Source organism: Melospiza melodia, chromosome Z (genome assembly GCF_035770615.1).
Source record: "Melospiza melodia melodia isolate bMelMel2 chromosome Z, bMelMel2.pri, whole genome shotgun sequence".
Taxonomy (NCBI): domain Eukaryota; kingdom Metazoa; phylum Chordata; class Aves; order Passeriformes; family Passerellidae; genus Melospiza; species Melospiza melodia.
In genome coordinates this window covers 80,772,625-80,794,930 of record NC_086226.1, presented here as the reverse complement: position 1 = coordinate 80,794,930, position 22,306 = coordinate 80,772,625, and the positions used below count along the sequence as shown (strand labels likewise).

The window sequence follows — 22,306 nt, the reverse complement described above, 5'->3', positions numbered from 1 at the left end:
AGATGATATCACCAAGTTTATGTGTAATTGTTTGGTTTTTAAAATTACTGGCTAAATGTGTGTTTCTTGCAACTCATCAAAGCATTAGTGCTAACATTTGTTCATGGATGCATCTCTTCTATTATTGGAGATAAAGGCAGAGTGAAATGTTTGTTTTGCCTTTTCTACAGCCAGTAACACCATTTACAAAATGTGCAACATTTCCCTTTCCAAAGCATCTGTATTAAAAAAGCAATTAAAAAATTCTCTGTAAGCAACAGAACTAATTATGCCTAGTTTTTTATATGTATTGTGCCTTGTTTTTTTTTTTTTTTCTTTTATTCTGACAAAATTAATGTCTCTGTGATACTCCAACCATGAAAATATCTGTCATTCACTATACAGCCAGACTGCAGTACCATCAGGTCACCACCTTCTCACAATTTATCCTGTTTCTGCTCTATTTCAGAATATTTAAATGATTCAGTCTCTTTTAAATGAGTTTATGTCATCCCTTTACATTCCTCAGTCTTTGATGATGTTTCTGGTTATTTTCTGTGGCCCTGCAAATAAAATAAGCCGCTAATGATTCTGTGTCCTTGGAAAGCATCTCCATTTTTGGTTTTATTTATTTTTATTTTTATTCTTTTAATTTATTTTTATTTTTGTTATTTTAATTCTTTTTAAATGTAATTTCATTTAATTTTTAAAAGATTTAATTTTGTTTGTTTTTTCATGCAGAAAGACCTCCTCACCCTTGTAATTTGATTATTCGGTACTTTCTCACCAGTGTGAGCACATGCTGCCTAAATTGTGTGGGGTTTTTTTTCCTGTCCACAGAGAGACAAAATTCTCTTATTTGGTCACTGATCTTCCCAATGTTTTAGGAAATCTAAACATCTAGACTCTAGAAATCATGTCAATTAGTTGCAAAGAACAGTCCTGAAGTTACTGTGGGAGTATAGCCTTGCAGAAATCTCACATCAAATGGGAAAATGGGGTAAGAAATGTGCACCAAAGTAATATCAAAAGAGTAGTCTTGCTGAAAAAAAACAAACAAGCAAACAAAAAAAAACCTGAAAGAAACCACAGCCAAAATAAAATTAAAACAAAAAATTGAGAAACCATGAAAAAATAACCAAACCAACAAAAAAAAAACTCAACAAAACAAAACAAAACAAAACAAAACCATCCAAAAACCCTAAAAGACAGAAGAATTTTGGAGGAAAAGAGTAAAACTTTGGATGATTTCTAGGTAGGACATGCTGCCATTCAACTTCAGGTTCTCTAAAAATTAGCAAAAAAATTATGTGTTTGTAATGCAGACTAAATATGTTAATTCAAGGGATTTTGTTTTTCAAAAAATTGAAGGGAATTTTTTATTCAGATCATCATTGATATGTAATTCATATCAAAGTGTTTGCAATATTATGTGAACTAGGCAGATGCAGCAAATTTCGTTTTGCAGTTCACCGTGGGGCAGCTCAGCTCTGGGAGTCTCAGATGGATCAGGTACAGGGGTAGTTTTCACTCACTCTGATGCGTTTCATTGCATCTCAGTGTATAGGGTGCATTATTTCTTACATTACAAACAGAGAACCAAACAAGATCCAAATCACAGAACCACAGGGGTTCTGTTTGGGGTTGGAATGGGGGCCTGGGTATGATCTGGTGCATCCCACAGGAAGGTGCCCAGCTGGGGCTGGGATGGTTTTCTCCACACAGGGACACTCCCGGCCCTCCCTGGGCAGCTGTTCCAGGGCTCTGCTCTCCCTCCATGCACACAAGTTCTCCCTCCTGCTGCCCTGCCCCTCGCTGCCCTTTCTTCGATGGCCGCTGCCGCTGCTGCTGGCACTGGCAGCGCCGAGCAGAGCCCGGCCCGTGCTCCGGCAGCCCCTGCACATGTTGGGCCGCGTTGATGGCATCCCCTCGGCACGATGATCCCCGGGGCCAGCGGGGTCGGGCGTGGGGGTTCACCGGAGCCATCTCCAAAGTTCCCGTTTCTACAGCTCCATCCAAAGGAGCGGCATCCGGCCGCGAGGCGGGGAAGATTCCCGGGCCATCGTGCCGAGAGCCCTCGGTGTGCGGGGCAGGTGCAGCGAGCGAGGCCCGGCCACCGAGTCAGAGCCCGTGGGGCAGGGGCGGCGTGTGAGGACGAGCCAGCGTCCATCGGCAGCTGCTCCGAGCAGCGCTCCGTGCGGGCACGGCGAGCACACCCGCAAACAATCACTGCGGATAACAGCCGGCAAACGTCCCCCTCGGCCGGGCCCGGGCTCCCGACGGGGCCTTCGGGGCCCTCGCGGCCGTCGTGAGGCGAATGAAGGGAACTCGGGAACGTCTCTCACAGGCCTGTCATGTTAGAAAGTCATGCTGTATTCATTTTCTTAAGTCCTGTGTTAAATCTAGTTTTGGTTTATAACAAAATGTTAAAATAGAAACTATGCTATGTAGGATACTTTTTTTTCTAAAGAAAGGACTCGCACTGAGATAGCAGCCACAGGACATCTGAATCTTCCTGGAAAAGACAATTTATTGCCCCATTATCAGAAGAAACAAAATTCTTCCTGCCTTGCTCAGCCCTTAAGACATCGTCAGGATTCAGAGGAAGAAGTTGACATGACCAGACAGAATCCTGTGTTTGAATGGAATTTATGCATCATGTATGAGGTGCATAAATATGCAACAGGCTGTTGTTTTTAAGGGTTAATCCTCTGTTCATGTGGGTCCTTTTTTGGGTTTATGCTGCCCAGAAAAGGTACCTGGACATCTACAACTCTTTGTTTCTATTGTCTCATATTGTCCTAATCCAAATTGTCCAAATTATTATTACTCTAAAAGTATTAATATTTTTATAATTTTAAATTTTTATAATTTTAATAATCTCTATAACAACTTTACTATTAAACATGTAAAATTTTAAAAACAAGAGGTTGGCGTTTTTCACACCCTGGCCCTCCTGGCCCCAGGACCCTGTGCCAGCTCACCGTAACCTTGTGCCCAGCAGCACCCCCATAATTTCTTTTTGGTTTTTCTTTCTTTGTTTTTTTTTTATTTTCTTTTTGTGTTTCAGACACGATATTCTTGTATTACTCTGCGGACTGTAAAAGTGAATTTAAACCTTGTCAGTGCTGAAGAAGCTGTTTTGGCACAGAGAAAAATCTGTGTGTAAATGGGTCATTCTTAGTTGCATGCATATGTATGCTTGAAAAGCTGAATTTCAGTCACCAACTTTTCAAAGTTTAATGATCAAAATTTTGTTTCAAAAAGTATCTTTGGTGGCTCTTATCAGTTTCTGCCTTTTTTCTCCTATCTCCATCACAAAAAGAATGATTTTGAGAGTTAATATTGTTCTTTTCCAGGTTCTGTGCTCCAACATTGCCAATTTGATTAACAAAGCAACAAATTCTTACTATTTAATAGATTTATAAACAATTACCATTCTGGCAAATTAATTTGCCAGATTTACCTAATCTGCAAAATACTGAAATATTTGACTGCTTATTAAAAAAAAAAAAAAAAGAAAAACCAACAACAGCAACAACAGAAAAAAACTTGAGAAATAATAAACTTCCATATTATATCCATATATAATTTAGAACTGAATTTTATAGCAGCAATTAATCTTTCCTACTTAGCTGACTGGAACCAAAAGAGTTGATAGAAAAAAACTACCTTTGTGAAAATAATAATTCTTGAGTACATTTATGAATTAAACATATACTGAAACATCCTTTATCATCAAGAAAATATTTAAATGGGAAGCTTTTTCAGATTGAGAGAAACATCTAATGAAAATGGCCTTTTAAAGTGTTCTTGCTTAAGAGAAAAAACTCCCAATTTCAAACATTAAAGTTTTTTATGTGACAGAACCACCAATCAGGCAGCAATTCAAGATATGTGAAAGCAATAAATGGACAGAAAAATGTCCAAACCTAACAAAAAAGGAAAACATTTATGTGTATATTTATATATTTCAATGCTATTACTTAAAAACATGTAATCATAATTCATTGTGAATTCTGTTGAATTATGTGCCAGTATCCCCCATGACACAAACATTGTGTGTTCTTCATTCCTTTACTTACATTCTTGTAGGCCCTCTGAGTTTCTCTATTTCCATTAGATTAATAATAATAATAATGTTTTATTGCTTTTATTCTTTTTGGTGGTGATTTTTGTGGCGGTTGTTGGCATTACTGTTGCGTTATTAAAATTGACTGCTACAGCAGTACTGCAGCACCTTCCTCCTCCTCCAGGGAGAGATGTCCTGATTTTGAACCCAAAAAAAAACCAACCAAAAAACAAAAAGAGATTATATTGCTGATTCTCTGGGGCCTGCACAATCCTCCTGTGAGAACACAAATGCCAGTCTGAAGGCTGAAGGAGATTTTAACTCAGACAACCCAAGTCATCCTCGAATTTTTTATTTCCCCAGACCCCTATCCTACACAATTAACAACTCAAAGAGAATTGCCTGCACAGATCTTACTTTGTCACAAAAAAATCGTGTTTGCTTTTACTTCTCCCTGTTCACGTTGTTCCTCCACAGCACTTTGTGGTTCTGGCTCTGGTCTGAAGCTGTAAATTCCCTGGGGAAGGGGCTGATGCTGCTGCTCCCCAGCCTGTTCAGCAGCTGCCTGGAAAATCTGCTCTGATTGTCAATCGGGATGAAATCAAATGAGACAAAATGAGGATTTCTCAAAATTATAACGAGGACCAGAGCACTCACTGGAAAAGCAGAGTCCCTGAGGGGAAGGAAATAGTCAAGATATTTAATTGATATACCAGAGAGGCAGATGAAGCAGCTGTACTGCTTGAGTCAGAGTGCAGGTTGAAATCTCAGCATCTTGTGTCAAGCAAGTTTCCTGGCTGCTGTACCACTAAAAATCTGAAAAAGAAAAGAGGATTCTTGTGTCTTCTTTAGATGAGTATGCCCTTTTCCATCTTGGGAAAAAATGATCTGCCAATCATGAAAAATATTACCCTTCAGAAATGTAACTGGAACTAGCACATTCCTTCCCTCAACCTCTTTTCTTTTCTTTTCTTTTCTTTTCTTTTCTTTTCTTTTCTTTTCTTTTCTTTTCTTTTCTTTTCTTTTCTTTTCTTTTCTTTTCTTTTCTTTTCTTTTCTTTTCTTTTCTTTTCTTTTCTTTTCCTTTTTCTTCCCTTCCCTTCCCTTCCCTTCCCTTCCCTTCCCTTCCCTTCCCTTCCCTTCCCTTCCCTTCCCTTCCCTTCCCTTCCCTTCCCTTCCCTTCCCTTCCCTTCCCTTCCCTTCCCTTCCCTTCCCTTCCCTTCCCTTCCCTTCCCTTCCCTTCCCTTCCCTTCCCTTCCCTTCCCTTCCCTTCCCTTCCCTTATCTCTTCTTTTTGTTTGTTTTGGTCGTTATGTGGTGAATATAAATTTCTAACACACATTTTTAGCTCTTAACCTGAAGGAGGTAACAACAAGAACAATAAAACCAACCGATCAACCAACTGAAAAAACCTCAATCAATCCAAGAACACTTAAGAATAACTTTCGATGGCAAACATTTTCTGTCATACATTGAGGCAGGATGGCTCACTGCAGCGGCATAAAATTATTTCTAAAATGTCTCACATTGTCAAATTCTGACATGAATTATGCACAAACTGTCACGCTGGACTGCCAGAAATCAGAAGACTGAAGAAACCATGTTGGTTAGTTGTCTTGATTCATACAGAACTAATAATTGAAATCTTTCATGTGTATGTGATGTTGATTAGAAATGGACCCCACCATGAGAAACAAAGAGCCAAAAGTCTCTTGGCTCTAATAATATTCTTTGATTTGGAAATCACGAGATCTTTGGCAAAGTCTGCAGTTAAATGCCTGAAATGCAGGTGGCACTGTGCCCTTAAATACTTTATAGTGATTTAATGGTTCCCCCTCTGTGTTCTGAAATTCTGTGTGAATGAGCTACTAAAAGTAATGGTGCAATATGAGCACTGAAAATAAGACAAAATCATTCCTGAAATTATGTTTCAAATCTTGTTTTCTCCCTCAGAGTAAAATAAATTAACACACACACACAAAACCCAAACAAAAAACCTGTTATTATTTATTGCGAAGAGCTGCAAAAGCACACAACCTCAGACACTGTAAAAACTCCTTGGAGTTTAAGCTGTTGAAGCATATTCTAGCTAACATGAAAATATGTTTTGTAGGTGTCTGAAATGAACTCTTTCACCAAGTTCATTCATGGCGTTCTCCTTGAAAACCCAGTATAAATAACAGTAGGATAAAGACCTTGGCACAACACATTTAACTTTGCAAAACAGCAACTTCAGCACTAAAACCCAAACAGCACCTTGGTTGTTACAAATTTAATGTAGCCCCGGAAGAGCTGTGCTTGGAATTTTAGCAGCTTCCAGCACAGCCCTTGTGGGGTTTGTAAAAATTCAGCTTGATTCAGTTGAGTGTTGGCCAAACCAGGGAATTTCTGAGGCTGCAAAATATGTACTGCATGAGAGGGAATCCTTCCACCTTCAGGGAATCCTTCAGGGCACCTGGGTCACTGGGCTGCACACCAGAGATGGTCCTTCAAGGGTTCAGGGTGCAAATGTTTCCTGATATTCCAAGTGTTTACAAGGCCAGTTTTGCTGGAGATCTCAAAGAGCTGTGGACTCCTTTCCCTAAGCAGTTGTTTAGAAGGGTAAACGAACCAAAACTCCTATTAATAAAGGTGATTTGGCTTTCTTGTAAAAAGTAGCAGAAACAATCCATAGAAGGGGGCAGAACGAGCTGTACTATCGCAGAGCGTGCACTGTGCAAGTGGAATATTTGGGATTGTGGACTAGTGGAAAAAGATGAACTGGAGAAAGAGAGAGGTGTGTGTTAGCTTGGTTTCGTAAAGAAAAAAGGCTGCTCATCAGATAGTCTCTCTTCCACTGGCTGATTTCCTTTAAGTACACATATTTGCAGCTGGAAGGGGTGTACAGGCCACCGAGGGTTTGGGAAGGTGATATCCAAGGTGCCAGTCAGAGTCCTCCTCACTTTGGAGAGGGATTTCATTTAAAAAAAATATATAGACAGCAAAGAGAGGGGTGAAGCAGCACCCCTCACACGGATGCTGTGGGTGCTCAACAGCCTCTCAGAAATGCAGGTGCCCTACAGGGTTTTCCTGGGAACAGCATCACCAGCAGCTGGGGCAGGGCCCTGAGCAGAATTTACTCCCAGAAGACTTTCTCAAAGTGACAGAGAATAGGTTTAGATGGGAGATTGGCAATGAGGAATTGTTCCCTGGCAGGGTGGGCAGGCCCTGGCACAGGGTGCCCAGAGCAGCTGGGGCTGCCCCTGCACCCCCGGCACTGCCCGAGGCCAGGCTGGACACCGGGACAGTGGGAGGTGTCCCTGCCGTGGCACTGGGGTGGCACTGGGTGACATTAAAGGTCCTTTCCGACAATTTTCATGCTTCTGTGATTCTGTAATCCACTGTCTGCAGGTTGCACTTCATCGGGGCAGAACTTTGCCTTTTTCACCTGAGCTGTGTCATCAATCTCTAACTCAGGACTTTGTGCTGTCTGCAGGGAGTGGGAGAGCCGCGTGGCACCGGTGCTGGGCTGTCTGCAGAGGCAGTGGGCAGGCACACGTGCACCAGCACTCAGCTTCCACACACCTTAGTCCTGCTGAAAGAAACACTGAGGCTCCAAATGCCTTTCACAAGCAGGCAGGGAATCATCCCAGCTGAGATTAATCAGCTTCTCAACCTCAGGGGTGTGCAGAAGGCTTTACAGGATGAAACACAGGAGTGCCTCATGTCAGGGGTTGTGCTCACACCTTAGCCTTTGCACTCCTCTCCCCTCCTGTGTTCTTGTGCACTTCACATGTTCTCATTTTGGGAGGAAAAGGATTCATTTTAAAGCATACGCAGGCATTTAGACAGGAGTCTTTAATACTATACTCTGTAGGCAGTAAAAGCTTATTTCCAAAAATAAAAGTAATCAAACCCTACTCTGATACTGATTTTGTTGGCTCCTTCCTATAAATAGTCAAAAAGAGAAAAAAACAACTCTGTACTGCAAAAGACAGAACGAAAAAGTTTGTTTTTTTTTTTCTTTTATTTTTTAAATGGAGTTTGACTGTTTCCCTGTGTTGCACAGCTGCTTCTCCCCTTTCCTGTGATGGAGCATTACATGACAATGCTTTTGAACCAGAAATGTTTGAGGGGAACGGGATCTTCCACAAAACCCACGTTGACTTAATGGGAAACCTCACATGTTTGAGAAGTGGGGGATCAGGCTGTGCTTGGGAAGAGATAAAAGAACCAACTGTTCCCTTTTTTTTAGAGGCTGTGTCAACCCCAGGAATAATTCCGGCGGTGTTGCTGCGGTGGTGACAGACAGATGTATTATCTCTTCCTCTCTTGAGTCAAACACACATGGATGACTTGCAGAATCAGAGCAGCCAGTTACGCTGAACGGTGTCTGACAAATCCCCGAAGAACAAAGTACATATTATTAGAGAGGAAAAAAAAAAATAAAATAAAAGGAAAGTTCTGCTGCGTGCAGCAGAGGCTTTCTATAGCCCTAATTAAAACGGAGGTGGCAATATAATCTGTGGCTGTGCAGGCTGAGACTGCCCTGGTCTCTGGCCCTGAGGAGGCTCTGATCTGGCGGGTGCTGTGATGGGATCTGGTGATAGAGCTCATCTCCTCCACAAAGCTGGTGTCCAAGACACCCTAAAGGTGTTACAGGGTAATTGGCAGGTTACACTCACGTTGTCTGGATGACATCTAAAATTGGCAAGAGGTTGGCGAGCAGGAAGGATCAGCTCTTGCTCTCCTGCTGCTGCAGCCCAGGTGGGAGTAACTTGGTTCACCTTTTGTGTGACAAATGTTAGACCTGATGTCACTGCTAAACACACTGGCCATCCTTCTTCTCCTGTGCCAAATTCATCTTCATGTTACACATTCAGACTTGCTGTCACTGTTCCTTTACTGATGGCTCTTTATCTAAGGACAGTGTGGCTGCCTACATTTCTACAGGCTATAATTTTAATTTATTTTTTTTCCTGGTTAATGTACTGAAAGACTTCAAAGGGTTAATTGGAGCATTTGAGGCAAGACAGGAAATAATGTAGGAAACTTAAGCTACTAATTAAAGTAAGATGGAGAAAAACAGTGAGGACATTTCCAGACATGGATCAGCTCTTTCCCAGTTAGTGTTTTCCCCCTTGAAAAGGCAGCAGTTGATTTGTGTCTCCACTCTACCTCCTCTCCTCCTGAAGGTCTACAGAAATCTTCAGCCTAAGGGAGGGAATCTTGCAGATCTAGGCACTCTCCACAGTCCCTGTCTGGCAATCCTATCAGGCAGAAAATTCTGACAAACCGAGACGATCATTTAGATGGAAGAACATAAGAAAAATTGGATGCAAAAGAGTTCTTGATCCTGAGTGATTGGTAAACAAATAAAATATGTATTTGAGTATTAGAGTGCAGCTAAGTCAAATTAAGCAGGAATTATCCTGAAGTGTAGGAACAGTCTGGAAAGTGAGGAGTAGTCTTTGAGTTCTATGGGTGGCAGAAAAAGGAAGACAGAAGTATTAGGGATTAATATCTGGGAGTTCTTGAGCCCGTTTCTCTCTTAAATTCCAAACCACAAAGCATATAATGAATCCACATGGCAGGAGGAAGAGTTTTGCCTTAGGGGTAAATATCAAAATACAAACATAAAAATGTGCTTTTATATATTGTTTGTTTATATTAATGTTGATATTAAAGGTGGAACTACAGCTTGAGCTGCAATGGATTGTGACATCCCAGGCCCATCCTGCCCATATTACAGCAAAGTGCCTCCACCACTGGGATGACAGTAAGGATTTGCAAGTTTGTAACCCAAAAAAGGAAAAAAGAATCTTCAGGATGGCCTGAAGGTCCTAGGGTTTTCCCTTCCCCAAATTTGATTTTTGCATACCTGTAGTACTTATAGAGTCATAAGGCAGGTTTTCCTGCTGTCAACAGCAGGAGGCAGCTGCTTCAAGAAAAACAAAAAATGCTAAAAAAATGAATAATCTGGGGACCTTGGAGGGCATTGAAGGTCACCAGGTTAGGACCTTCATCCAGAAGGTGAGGCCAGGGACAGGTCACTGCAGGAGGGAGGTGCTGCAAGGTGTTGCAACCACAACAACCCCAATGACAAAAATGTGAGCCCACAGCACAGCAGCAGAGGAGCTCTGGGGTAAAACCCAGGCTGGGGCGGGAAATATCACAGCCTCCCTCCGGAAAACCCATCTTAACAACACCAAGGTGCGGGCGATTGCCACCTGTGGGTTGGAAGGAACAGTCTGCACCTCGGAGCCAAGCTCGTGGCGCTGAGATGGAGTTGTGCAGCCCCGTGCTAAGGGGAGAAACTGGGGTGGGAGGAAGGTGCTGAGGGAAGGGATTGCCTGCAGCATCCCCCAATCCTGGCTCGTCCCCAAAACACCAGGAACAAGCAGCAGGAAGCAGCGCAGGAGGAGCGGCCCGGCAAAGTGGAGCAGCAAAAAAGTCGGATTACTTTGAGGTGGGAAGATAGGTTTTATTGAGTAAAACTTATTGAGAGCCTGGAAACAGAAAGGCGCTGCTCTTTAGGTAAGAACCAGGCAGAAAAGCCTTTTGTTGTTCTGTCCCTTTTGGCTGGATAAACAATGCCTGGCTTTGAATGAGCTATTTCTGTGTCATTTTAATCAGCTGCTAGTCACAGGCTCTCAGTGGAAAAAGGCCTCCCGGTACCCGGTGTAGTTAGTCCCTTTAGATTTGTCCTAATTGGGAAAATAAAGGGGCAGCATTACGGGATTATTCCCTCAAGAAAAATAAAACAAGAAAATAAAAATCACAGGCAAGACTGCCACTTGGGGGTGCAGGCATGCAGGGCTGCCACAGCAGCTACAGTGCAGCTCGCCTTGTAATTGTGACAGCTGGATTCTTGGTTGTAAAACAGAGATAAGCAGTAAAATTAGCACCGTTGCAGGGAAACGATGCCTTAGTGTCAGAAGCTTTATTAAGGCTCCCTAAATTTCCACTGTCTCTTTATTGACAGCAAAGCAACCCTTTGGGGAGAAGGGGAAGTGTTTTCTTTGCAGGCAGCGGTTCTTCAGGGAGATCTCTGGCACGGAGACTGATGTATAAAACCCGAGTTGCTGTAGAGGTGGTGATGCAATCGCAGGGGTACCTGTGCAGCTGGATGCAGGCGTGGCTGCAGCACACCTGAGCGCTGCCAGGTGAGCTGGGCTTGTGCACCTCACAGTGAGGACAGGAAAAAGTTTTGGTGGGTGCCACCAAACTCCCACACGTCCAGAGCATTACACTGGACTACAGCTCATGGTGACACGTATTTTCTGCTGCTGTGGGCTAAGTTAGTGTTGGGAGATTGTTTATTTTTCTTTATCTGTTCTAGCCCGCTGCACCGCCCAGAGTGCCATCAGAAAACTTGCCCTGCTGTGATGGGTGAAGTGCACACCCGGTGTGGGCACCACTGAGCTGTGTGCGAGCAGAAAAATCCATGGGATTATGGGTGCCAAATGCTTTTTATCAAGGAGCGTCGGTTCTGTTAATTTTGTAGTTTAACCAGCACAAAAAAAAAGCCTCGTCCTTTCAGATCTTTGCTGACAAATGTAAGGTGTTGAAACCAAAACACTTCCAGTGTCAAAGAAAAATGTGATTAATTGCGAGCTCAGATGTAAAACCAGAGCTTTAGGCAAGGGCTGTCACCCTGTCACTGGCAGGCATTTAATGGCAGACAAAAGGGCTCGCAAAACGAAATGCTGTAACTACTGCGAGGTGCCAGCCAGAGTAACCAAGAGATCAGACGACTTAACGGGTCCTTTCCACTCCTAATTCCACGACGTCTCTTCTCGTTGACATGCAAGCAGCCCGCACTTTCAGGTTGTATCTGCAGAAACGCTTCTCAACAGCCTAGTGCTGTTCGGCTCATCCTTCTCACTCGGCAAGTGCATTAAAGCTTAATGTAATATTTATATGTGGTCTTTCGCCATGAAGGCATGTAGACGGGATGCGAATTACAGATATAAAATAACTGGAGAGCCTTTTGACGCCCAGTAGGAAACGGGTGAAATTGGTACATGTTTTCACTCTCGGGGCTCTGTACACCCAAGTAGGGAAAAGAGATGAAAATAGATTAAAATTAAAAAAAAAAAAAAAAGTGTGTAGTGGTCTGACGTGGGACCTTCTTACTTTCTACCTTGGGCTACTTCTGAAATATCGCTGCATCTTTCATTCTTGTTTTGACTCCCTTCCAGTTTTGGGCAGGATGCCATCCTACCTGAGGAGGGAGGGAGGGAGGGAGGTGGAAGAACGGACCTTTGCATCTCCTGCTCTGGTGGAAAGTGTCCTTCATCCTGTTGGGATGTGGTGAGTTTTGAAGTCCCTTCCAACCCAAACCGTGCCATAATCCTGTGATTCCGTGCGAGTTCCCTGCCTGGATGCTCAGGTGGGATTTTAAACTGAGCAGCGCTCGGCAGCAGGGAGGCTTGGGCACCACCTACAAGACAGAGAAGTTTGTGGAGGGCAAAATTCCTCCGCGGAGGGTAAAACACCTTCGTGAGAGCGTCCTCTCCCTGAGAGACGAGATCAGGCACCCACCCAACACCAAACTAGCCCAGGACATGCGATTTGCCGCGGGAGAGGAGCCCCGGCTGCGCAGAGGAGGAAGCGGGGAGGAACCCCGCTGTACCGCTCCGGAGCCGTCCGCGCACCCCGGAGCGCTGCGGGAGCATCCCCGGGACCAGGCGGGGACCGCGGGGACCCTGCTCTGTGCGAGAGCTCCATCCCGCACCCTCCTCATCCCAGGGTCCCTGCTCTGTGCGAGAGCTCCATCCCGCACCCTCCTCATCCCAGGGTCCCGGCTCTGTGCGGGAGCTCCATCCCGCACCCTCCTCATCCCAGGTCCCGGCTCGGTGCTGGAGCTCCATCCCGCACCCTCCGCATCCCGGGGGCGCGGCCGGGGCGGGGCGGGGCCGGGGTGTGTCCAGCGGCACCGCCCCCGGGATCCTTGCGGGGCGGGCAGGGCAGCGGCGGCAGGAGGAGGAGGAGGGAGGAGGAGGAGGAAGGCAGAGAGGAGAAAGAGGGGGAGGAGAGGAGGCGGCGGGACGCGGCTCGGAGGCGGCGGCCGGGCCATGCTGGAGGCGCGGCGGCACCTGGCGGGCGCGCAGAGCGGGCGGGCGGCGGGACGGGCTCCGCGCCGCGCGTAAGGGCGGTGGCAGCGGAGCGGCGGCGGCTGCTGCGCTCGGCCGGGAGAAGACGCTCCGCGGGAGGGACCTGCGCATCCGAGCCGCGCCTCGCATCGCCTCGCCGGGCGGAGGCACCGCCAGCGCCCGCATCCCTCGGCTGAGGCGGCGGAGAGCAGGAGCGAGAACAGGAGCAGGAGCAGGAGGAGGATGAGCCGCGCGGTGCTGGCCTGGCTGGCGCTCTGCGGGAGCCTGGCGGCGCCGCGCCCCGCCCGAGGTGAGGGCACGGCGGGGACGGAGCGGGCACGGGGGGTCGGGGTCGCGCCGGAGCTCCCGCAAAGTCGGAGTCCAAGTGCGCGGGGGACCGGGAGGTGGCTCTCGGCTGTCTGGGCGCTCCTTTTCTCTTTATGCATAAGGAAAGAAGAAAAAAAAATAATACTTGTCTCTGCGTTTGAAATAGAAGCCGGCGGACGATCCATCCTCAGACTGGTTCTGTTTGGAAACTGTGCTTAATTAGAGGGGAAAGAAATGCCGCGAGTGATTAAATGTAATCCAGAATGAGCGGCTGGGAAGATTTAATATCCGCAGAGCTGTCCGCACCGCTTTTCCCTTCCTCCCCCCGCCCCTCTCCAGGTCTTCATTGTAATTTGGAGGCTGCAAGCTCCGAGCCGGAGACCCAGCAAACCGCGGAACAGTTTGCGAACACGTTCGGGAGCTTGAGCATCTCGGCAGCGGCGAGCAGTTCTTGCCAGGCGACCCTTTCGCTGCCTCCCCCTAATTAGGTCTTCTCCATCCTAAAACACCCGCGGCGCCTTCTCGGAGTCTCACCCCCTTCCAAAACAAAACAAAAAAAACACCCCAAAACCCTACCAAAACCCAAAAACCCTCCGAAAGAAGAAAACGCCAGCCCTACCCCAGAGAGACAACTTTAGCTCTCTTGGGAGTTCTCTTTATTATTTATATTAATCACTTCTTGCAGAGGTTTGCCCTCCTGGCATTGAAAAGTTGTCTGAGCTGGGGGTGCGAGGAGCTGCTGGTGGGGCTGCGGGCACGGTGCCCCCTCCGCAGGGGGCTCGGGGGGCTGCTCGGGGCGGGGGGCGAGCGCTCCCGTCCCGTTCGGTCCCGTCCCGTTCTGTGCTGCCCATCCCGGCTGTCCCGCTCCCGCCGATGGAGCTGGGCTCGGCTCCGGGACCCCTGCGCGTCGCCTCCTCTTGCCCGCAGCCCCTCCTGGGTCCCCTCTTTTTGCCCGCAGCCCCCCGAGGGTTCTCCTCGTCCTCTACCAGCTCCCAGCCCCGTCCTGTGCCTCCCACCCGGCGTGCAGACCCCTCCATCCTCCTGCTTGCTGGAACAACTGTTGTTCTAATGAGTACCAGAATATTCCCGCTGACTTTTAGACCTCTTCTCCTCATTATTAACTTCTTTTTTTTTTTTTTTTTTTTTTTCTTCCCGAGGTTTCAAAATGAAACCAGTGTATCAGTAAAAACTGAATATTTTATTAGCCCTTAAATTATTCAGCGCGGCGGCTTCTCAAAATCCGGTAGCATTCACACAGTTGCAGGGAGCATGTGATAGCTTATGCAATATGTCCTTGTACCTGCAGCTTATTCCCCAAAGTCTCCTTTTTTTTTAAGCAGAAGATAGCTGTATCTGCCACGGAGTCTGGACTTGTCGTAAGCGCTTTGCACTGTGCTTCCTTGGAACTTCTGATAGCTCACATCTGTGGTGTTTTCTCATTAAAGCCTACAGTTCTTGCCGTGTTTTCAGGTAACTTCAGAACAGAGGGAACTCAATAGGTTTTCTAGCAGAAGTGAAATAGGAAGGAAAAAAAATCCATTTGCTCTGTGATTGCTTAAGCTGTGATTGTTCAGTTAAAGGTTTGTCCTTGGCTCTCAAAAAGAAACAGAAGAACATTGTACTGAGTCTTTTTTGGAGCTGAAATGGAGCAAAATGCTGCTTGACAAGTCTGATTTAGTGGGTTAATTTTGGTGGCTGTCATAACATTTACTTTTAATAGATCCTCTCAAAGTTGCAATGACTCCAAGCACTGTAAGTAACCAAAACTCTTCCAAAAACAGGTTTTGAGCAGTGCGGTTTTGAACTACTCACCATGAGTCCATTCCCATAATGGTGTAGAACAAAAACCAGTGGAAGTGTCATCTGTGCAGTGGCAGGTTCCCAGCTGCCTCTCAGGGTAAATTCCAAGTGCAGATCAAAGTTAAGTCATATGTTTCATTACTGACCTGCATTTCCAGCCTACTGTTAAAGAAAAACACCAACTGGCTTTTTTTTTTGATGGAGCTCAGCAAAGTAATGGTGGAGGTCAAAATCCTGTTTATTCATGATGCCTTAAAAACACCTTTTGCTTTTTGTGCTTGGAATAAGTACACAGTATGTCAGCAAGTTTGGGGTGAGGTCCTTTCTGTCTTTTTGCTGCTCTGTTGATTTTAAGGGAGAGAGATTGAAAGATACTAATGGATGAAAAAGCCATCTCAATGGGAGACTGTCATTTTCTTCTTCCTGGCCAGTCTGATGAATTTGCAATCTCATGCACTGTAACAGGAGCCTGATCTTCAGAGATGTGTCTATATGCAAGCACATGATGAAACCAGCCTTCAAGGCTGCAGTGACTTCCAGCCCTTAGGTTGCAAGAAAGATGCAGGTGCATTTTTAATAAGCAGTGCCCTTTTATGCATATTTAAAAACAGCTGTAAGCTTTTACATATGCTGCTGTTGCTGTTCCTTGGTGGAATTTGGATGCCAGGCACTCTGGTGCTTTACTGTGCGTGGACAGACAGTCACTAGCAGAGTGACTACAGAGACTACTGGAGGTAATTTCAGGAGGAAGAAACGCGGTGCATCCCACCTGCAGTAATACAGGTTCGTGAGTACCACTGTGTGGGGTTTTTTAGGGTCCTTTTTTTTCATCCCCAACAGCTTTATGAACAGTCAGTGAAGGGTGAGATCAGATGAAAGGAAAGCATGATGTAAAAGTGGTGTGGCTTTATTGATTCTGGCCGTGGTGTAAGCTGATCAACAGCAGTAATGGGACTGTAGATGCACAGCAGATCAGTGCATCCCACACCTTCACGATAAACATTTTTGCAACAGGACCTTCTGAAAAATTACCATTTGAGTTGTCTTTGTAGTGAAGCTGCTCCCTGGGTTGTATCATGCTTCTCCACTTAGCTGTCTGCTGGGTTTTTAAGTGTGGTTTACCTAAAAATTATATTGACGTTGCTGAAAACAGGCAAGTGTAATTCCTTATTTAATGGCCGTATCCTGTCAGCCTGAGCGAAAAAAATCTGGAACTTCGAAGGAAGTGTTCCAAAGATGTTGCTTTTTCTCCATTACAGTGGGAACCTTCACTCTCTCTGAGGCTTAGAAGTTTCTATAAAGCCCCTTTCTGCAGCTGGAATCAGCTGCAAGGAGCAAAAGTGCTGAGAAACAAGAGAGGTAAACTGTAGCTTTGTTCTCATGTATCTATACTGAAAGGCTGAAAAGATCACAGAGGCTTTTAAAGACCAAGGTTCTTCTGTTTTACTGAATGCCTTTGCATCTTTGGACAGCATCTGCTTCTGTACAAAGTGCTGACAGTGTGACCCTGCATAATGATTTTCACTGTTCTTTTAACAAATTACATTTGTATTCAGATTGATTTTCCATGACTGCTCGTATAGCCTCCAGAAAGCATATAGTGGATATACTGTTGTATTCTGTACGTGTCTGGTCAGCCTAGGACAAAATTTGATGTCAAGCCATGCATTATTATAACTGGAATTAATCGTTCTGGTAGTATTAGTTGGGCTTTGTTTCACGTGCCCAGGCTCCTATTTCACTGCCCTTTATGTCCTTGTCCTTTATGTCTCTTTTCAAAGGATATACTTCATAGAAGGTTGTGTATCAATGGTACCATGGGGGGAAAGGGTTACTGTCTTATCTTCCCTCCTCCACATTTTTTCAATTACCACCCAGTTGAAAATCAAGGAAATTATCCATTCTGGAAGTTATTTCAAAAGACAGCAACTTTTAATTAAGATTTTTATGCCTTAAATTAGCTGTTTATGCAGCATATGCCCCTACTACAAACTCACAGCCAGAAACCCCTTCAGCCTAAGTGAAGATACCTGGGGAATCTGTGTTTAGGAAACTGCAAGAATCAGAGAAGAATCTTTGTTATTCTCAACTTTATTGTGAGTCACATAGGAGTTGGCGTGTTACTGTTTTCATCTTAGTCTCTGAAACATCTCAGGCAAGCCACAGATTTGTGAAATCCTAAAGGATGGTTGGTGCTGTGTTACAACTGAGATTAGATGTGGTGACAAAATGATTCCCTGAGAGGGTGAGGAGACCCTGGCACAGGGTGTCCAGAAAAGCTGTGGCTGCCCCTGAATCCCTGGAATTGTCCAAGAACAGGTTGGACACTGGGTCTTGGAGCAGCTTGGGACAGTGGAAGGTGTCCCTGGCGTGGCAGGGGGGTGGCACCGTGACACCTTTAAGGTCCCTCCCAACCCAGGCCATTTATGTGATTCTATGACATTGGGCATTGTTGTAGCATACCTGAAGCCCAGCTTGAGTTTAATAAATACAGGTTGAACATCAAACAGCGATGAATTTCAGTTTCAGAAAAGTTTCACAGTCAAAATACTGAGTCAGATGATGGGTTATAAAATAAAAGATGAGTCAAAAGATTCAAGTCCAAAGAAGGGTTGTAAGAACATTAACATCTGCAAAATTAAAACCTCTGGAAAATGCTGTTTTACATTGGAGGACGAAAACACATTTTGCATTTAAAGTTCAGGAGACAACCTAGGAGAAAGGAAAATTCAGCCTAAATTCAGTGTGTTGTGTCAGTCCGAGCAATAATGGGTCTAAGTTTCCCTTTTTGCAGGAAACTTGGATCTTAAGTTTGAGGGAGAGCAATTCACCATGTGTAGTGACAGCAGGGTATGGCTGATTTTCTAACAAACCATGTAGAGGGTAAAACAGCTTTTTTGCCATCCATATTGTGGGAATAGAGCAAGGATCTGTCCAAACCCACTGTGGACCCACAGCTGTGGGATCTGTTGCTGTGAAGGCAGGGATGGAATGAGCATGTGTCTCCCAGGACCTGGAAGGAAGCCACACCTTCATGCTTTGAGGTTTTATCAAATCTCAGTCTTGCTGGTCAGGGAATATGCTTTAACGTACTTGTGGGGTTTTTGATTCATTTGTTTGTGTGGGTTTTTCTTCCCTCTAATCAGCAAGCTGTGTTACCTTTCATCACACTAGGGGTGTTTTTCTATTTTAAGTTCCGAAAGCTGAGAAATGAAACAGACCATAATTATCTAATAAAGTCTCTAGCTAATCCATCTAATAACTATATGGGGGTGTGTGTGTGTGTGTGTGTGTGTGTGTGTGTGAATGCATTATCATATGAAACACACATAAAAACATCTTAATTTTACATAATGTATAGCAGCTATATGCAAACATACTGCGCTTTGGGTATAATTTGGGTATATCTACACTCCAGAGACTATACAGAGGAATTGCAGCCACTGATGTGCCTCACATCTGGTCTGATACTTAGAAGTTTAGGAAATGTTAGATAAGACCTAATCATCCTATGAATTCTTGATTCACAGCTCCGTATTTGAAGTAAGAATTTGTTATATGCCAAAAAAAGCACTGTCTATGATTTTTTTGAGGTTATCAATAGTATTCCTCACTCCACACACTTCTTTAATAAGGGGCAAAAAGGGGGCTTTATGGCTTGTTTATGAAAGACTTGTGTCCATAAGGCTTATGTATTTTGATTTATACGTAGATATAGATATACTTAGATAGATGGTATAGATATAGATGATATAGATGATATAGATATAGATGATATAGATATAGATGATATAGATATAGATATAGATAGATATATAGATATAGATTTGGTCAAGTTGTTTGAAAATGAGCAAGTAAATACTGACACAATGACAGAATATGCTGACCCACAAGGTCCATCCAGCCCAGTTCCTGTCCCTGCACAGACACACAAAATTCCACCCTGGGCATCCCTGGAGTGTTTCCCAAACTCTCCTGGAGCTCTGGCAGCTTTGGGGAGCCATTCTCTGGGGAGCCTGGGCAGTGCCCAGCACCCTCTGGGGAAGAACCTTTCCCTGGGCTCCATCCCAAATCCCTGGCCCAGCTCCAGCCCTTCCCTCAGGTGCTGCCAGTGTCCCAGGGAGCAGAGATCAGGGATCGGAGATGATCAGAGCTGCCCTTCCTCTCCCTCTCACGGGGAGCTGTAGCTGTGATGGCTCTGCCCTCAGCCTCCCTTCTCCACCTCAGCGCACCAAGTGCCCTCAGCGCTCCTCACACGGCCCCTCCACACCGTTCACCATCCCCGCGGCCTTCTCTGCACACTCCGACACTTTAACATCTGTTTTTATGTTGTGATGCCAGAACTGCACCAATATTCCAGGTGAGGCCGGCCCGGCCCAGAGCAGAGCAGGACAATCCCTGCCTGGCCCGGCCGGCCATGCTGGGCCTGGTGTCCCCAGGACAGGGATGTCCCTGCTGGCTCCAGGGCACTGCCACTGACCAGGAGCCCTGTCCCTTTCCCTGGCACTGCTTCCCAGCCCCTCATTCCCCAGTCTGTCCGTGGCAAAATCCCAAACTTTCCCTCATTGAACCTCGCAGGCTGGAGCTGGCCCAGGCCTCTTGTTTGTCACGGCCTCTCTGCAGGGCCTCCCTGCCCTTGAGGGAGTTGACAACTCCCCTCAGTATTGTATCATCTGTGAACTTCCTCAAGATCTCTTCCAGTCTTGCATCCAGGTAATTCCTGAGGGTATGGAGGAGCACAGGGCCGAGGATGGAGCCCTGCAGAACCTCACTAGTGATGGGGTTCCCAGTGTGATATCACCCCAGTCACTGTCACCCTTTGTGCCTGACCCGTGATCCAGCTGCTTGCCCATCTCATGCTGTGTTAATCCAGCTGTGGGATGGACAGTTTGTCCAGAACAACCTTGTAAGAGACTGTATGGAAAACTTTCCTGAAATCCAGAAAGATTCCATCAACTGCTTTCCCTTGATCCCCTGAGTGGGTCACCTTGAAAGGAAATTGGGTTTGACAAGCAGGACTTTGCCCTCATGAAGCCATGCTGGCTGTGGCCAGTGATTTGTCCTGCAGGTGTTTTTCAATAGCTTCCAGAATAATCTTCATAGCTTTACCAGGCTCTGAAGTGAGACTGACAGACCTGTAGTTTCTGGGGTCCTTCTTCTTGCTGTCCTTGAGAGAGAAGGAGAAAACTGAGACAATGTCAAAACTGAGACAATGTTTTCCATCTTCCAGTCATCTTGGGGATTTCTCTGGACTCCCAAGACCACTCAAAAATCATCAGGAGAGGTTTTGCGATGACATCAGCAGCTGTTTGAGGATTCTGGGGTTAATCCCATCAGGCCCCATAGATTTGTAGGGATCCATCAGGAGCAGCAGACTGGGGTTAACTGGGAGTTGTGCATCCTCACAGTCATGGTCCTCCAGCTCAGGGCACCAGGACCGTCTTGGTCCATCTGTATCAAAGAAGGAGGCAAAGAATACACTGAACACCTCAGCCTTGTCCCTGTTCATGTCTGTGAGGTGCCCATCCTCTTCCTGGGATAGGCCAATGGTATTTTTGCACTGCCTACTGCCATTATTTTATTCAGAAAATGTCTTTTCATTGTCCCCCACACAGTTCTTGCAGCACCAACTCGATCTGAGCTTTGGCCATACAATTTTCTCCCTCCGCTGGCAGCAGTATCTCTGTGTTCTTCCCATGCCACCTGGCCCTGCTCACACTGGGCACATGCCTTCCTTTATTGCCTTACTTCCAAGAGAATATTCCTGCTCAGCCAAGCCGTCCTTCTGCCTACGCTGCTTAAGTGGAGAATCCTGGATTATCTCAGCTCTCCCAACTGCGGCAGCAGAACGACAAGTTCTGGGTTTTAGGAGTCAGGATTTCAGGCGCAGTATTTAAAGCAGCAAGCTGAACTGTGCAGATGACAGCAGGGAGGAGCAGCAGATGGATAAGGAGGCTCAAGAAGATCAGCACTCCTCCAGCAGAGCCAGGGCAGGAGCTTGGCACATCCCAGCAGGAATCTCATGACGTGAGAGAAAATTGTGCCTCAGATTTGTGGGGTTTTTTGTGACCCTGGAGGCCACAGGGGACAGGGAGGGAAGCGAAGCCTCTCCCGGAGGAGGTGGGAGGGTTTGGTGTGGGGTTTTCCTGCTGCCTCCTCTCCCAGGTGGTGTGTGGGAGAGTGGGGTCAGACACAGAGGCATAGACCATCCCCCTCCAGGGTGCAGTTTCTGCATCAAGTGGTGGCTCTTGATTAAAGCTGATGGAGAAATTTCCTAATCCCAAGTGCTCTATCAGAACATTGCAATTCTGTAAGCACAGCAGTTTAACCAGTGAACAGGCTCACTCTGGAGTGTAGCTTACACACCTGGGACAGCAGGAGCTCAGGTGACTGTTAAGTGCTCCACGCTATGGATTTGAACCCCACAGTTGCAAATTTTTAATTTTAATGCAAAGCAGGGTGTTTTCTCAGTGTTTTGCAAATAATCTTCTCTCATTCTTGCCCCTCACCCCTTGCAACTAATTTTTTCTTTGATTATTTTCAGTTCTAAACAACAGAAGGCATTTATTTATGCATAGTCAGATTATGGTCCTACTGTAGGATAAAGCTACCATGTAGACATAGAGACCTTTTTATTCATGTCTTTGAGTACTCTCACAATAGTAACTTCTTGACAGGCCAATAAAAAAAACCCCAAACCAAACGTGAAGGAGATGACTGCATTGCTAATTTTTAGCTGCAGCAATTTTGTTTGCTGAGATTCTGTGTAGGGAGGCTGAAAAAAAATCTCTGCAAAAGCTGCTTTTTTTTCCCTATCATTGTCAAGATGCTGTGTCAACCTGCATAATTATGGAGAGCTGTGACAGCCAAGCATAAATAACAGTAATTTCTGGCATCTGATTATCCATGTCTTAGGTTTCTGCTACAGTGAAGTTACAATAGATCACGCAAGAAATGCTTACAGATAAGACTTGCATGCGCCAAGCGGAGGCACAAAAAATAGAAAAAAAAATTAGATTTATTTTATGTTTAGCATTTGTTTACATCTTTCAG

General features: G+C 45.5%; 1 protein-coding gene across 2 annotated transcripts in view; it reads left to right on the top strand.

Moving 5' to 3' along the window:
- The first annotated feature begins 13,186 nt into the window (after window positions 1-13,186).
- EDIL3 (EGF like repeats and discoidin domains 3) overlaps window positions 13,187-22,306 on the top strand; it is a 235,995-nt gene continuing 226,875 nt past the window's right edge. Inside the window, exon 1 of one of the 2 annotated variants that reach the window (XM_063180903.1) lies at window positions 13,187-13,436. In XM_063180903.1, the coding sequence (XP_063036973.1) occupies window positions 13,370-13,436 (67 nt within the window). In that variant the 5' untranslated portion in view covers window positions 13,187-13,369. The remainder of the gene's footprint in view (window positions 13,437-22,306) is intronic. The other variant, XM_063180902.1, reaches the window with a different exon arrangement.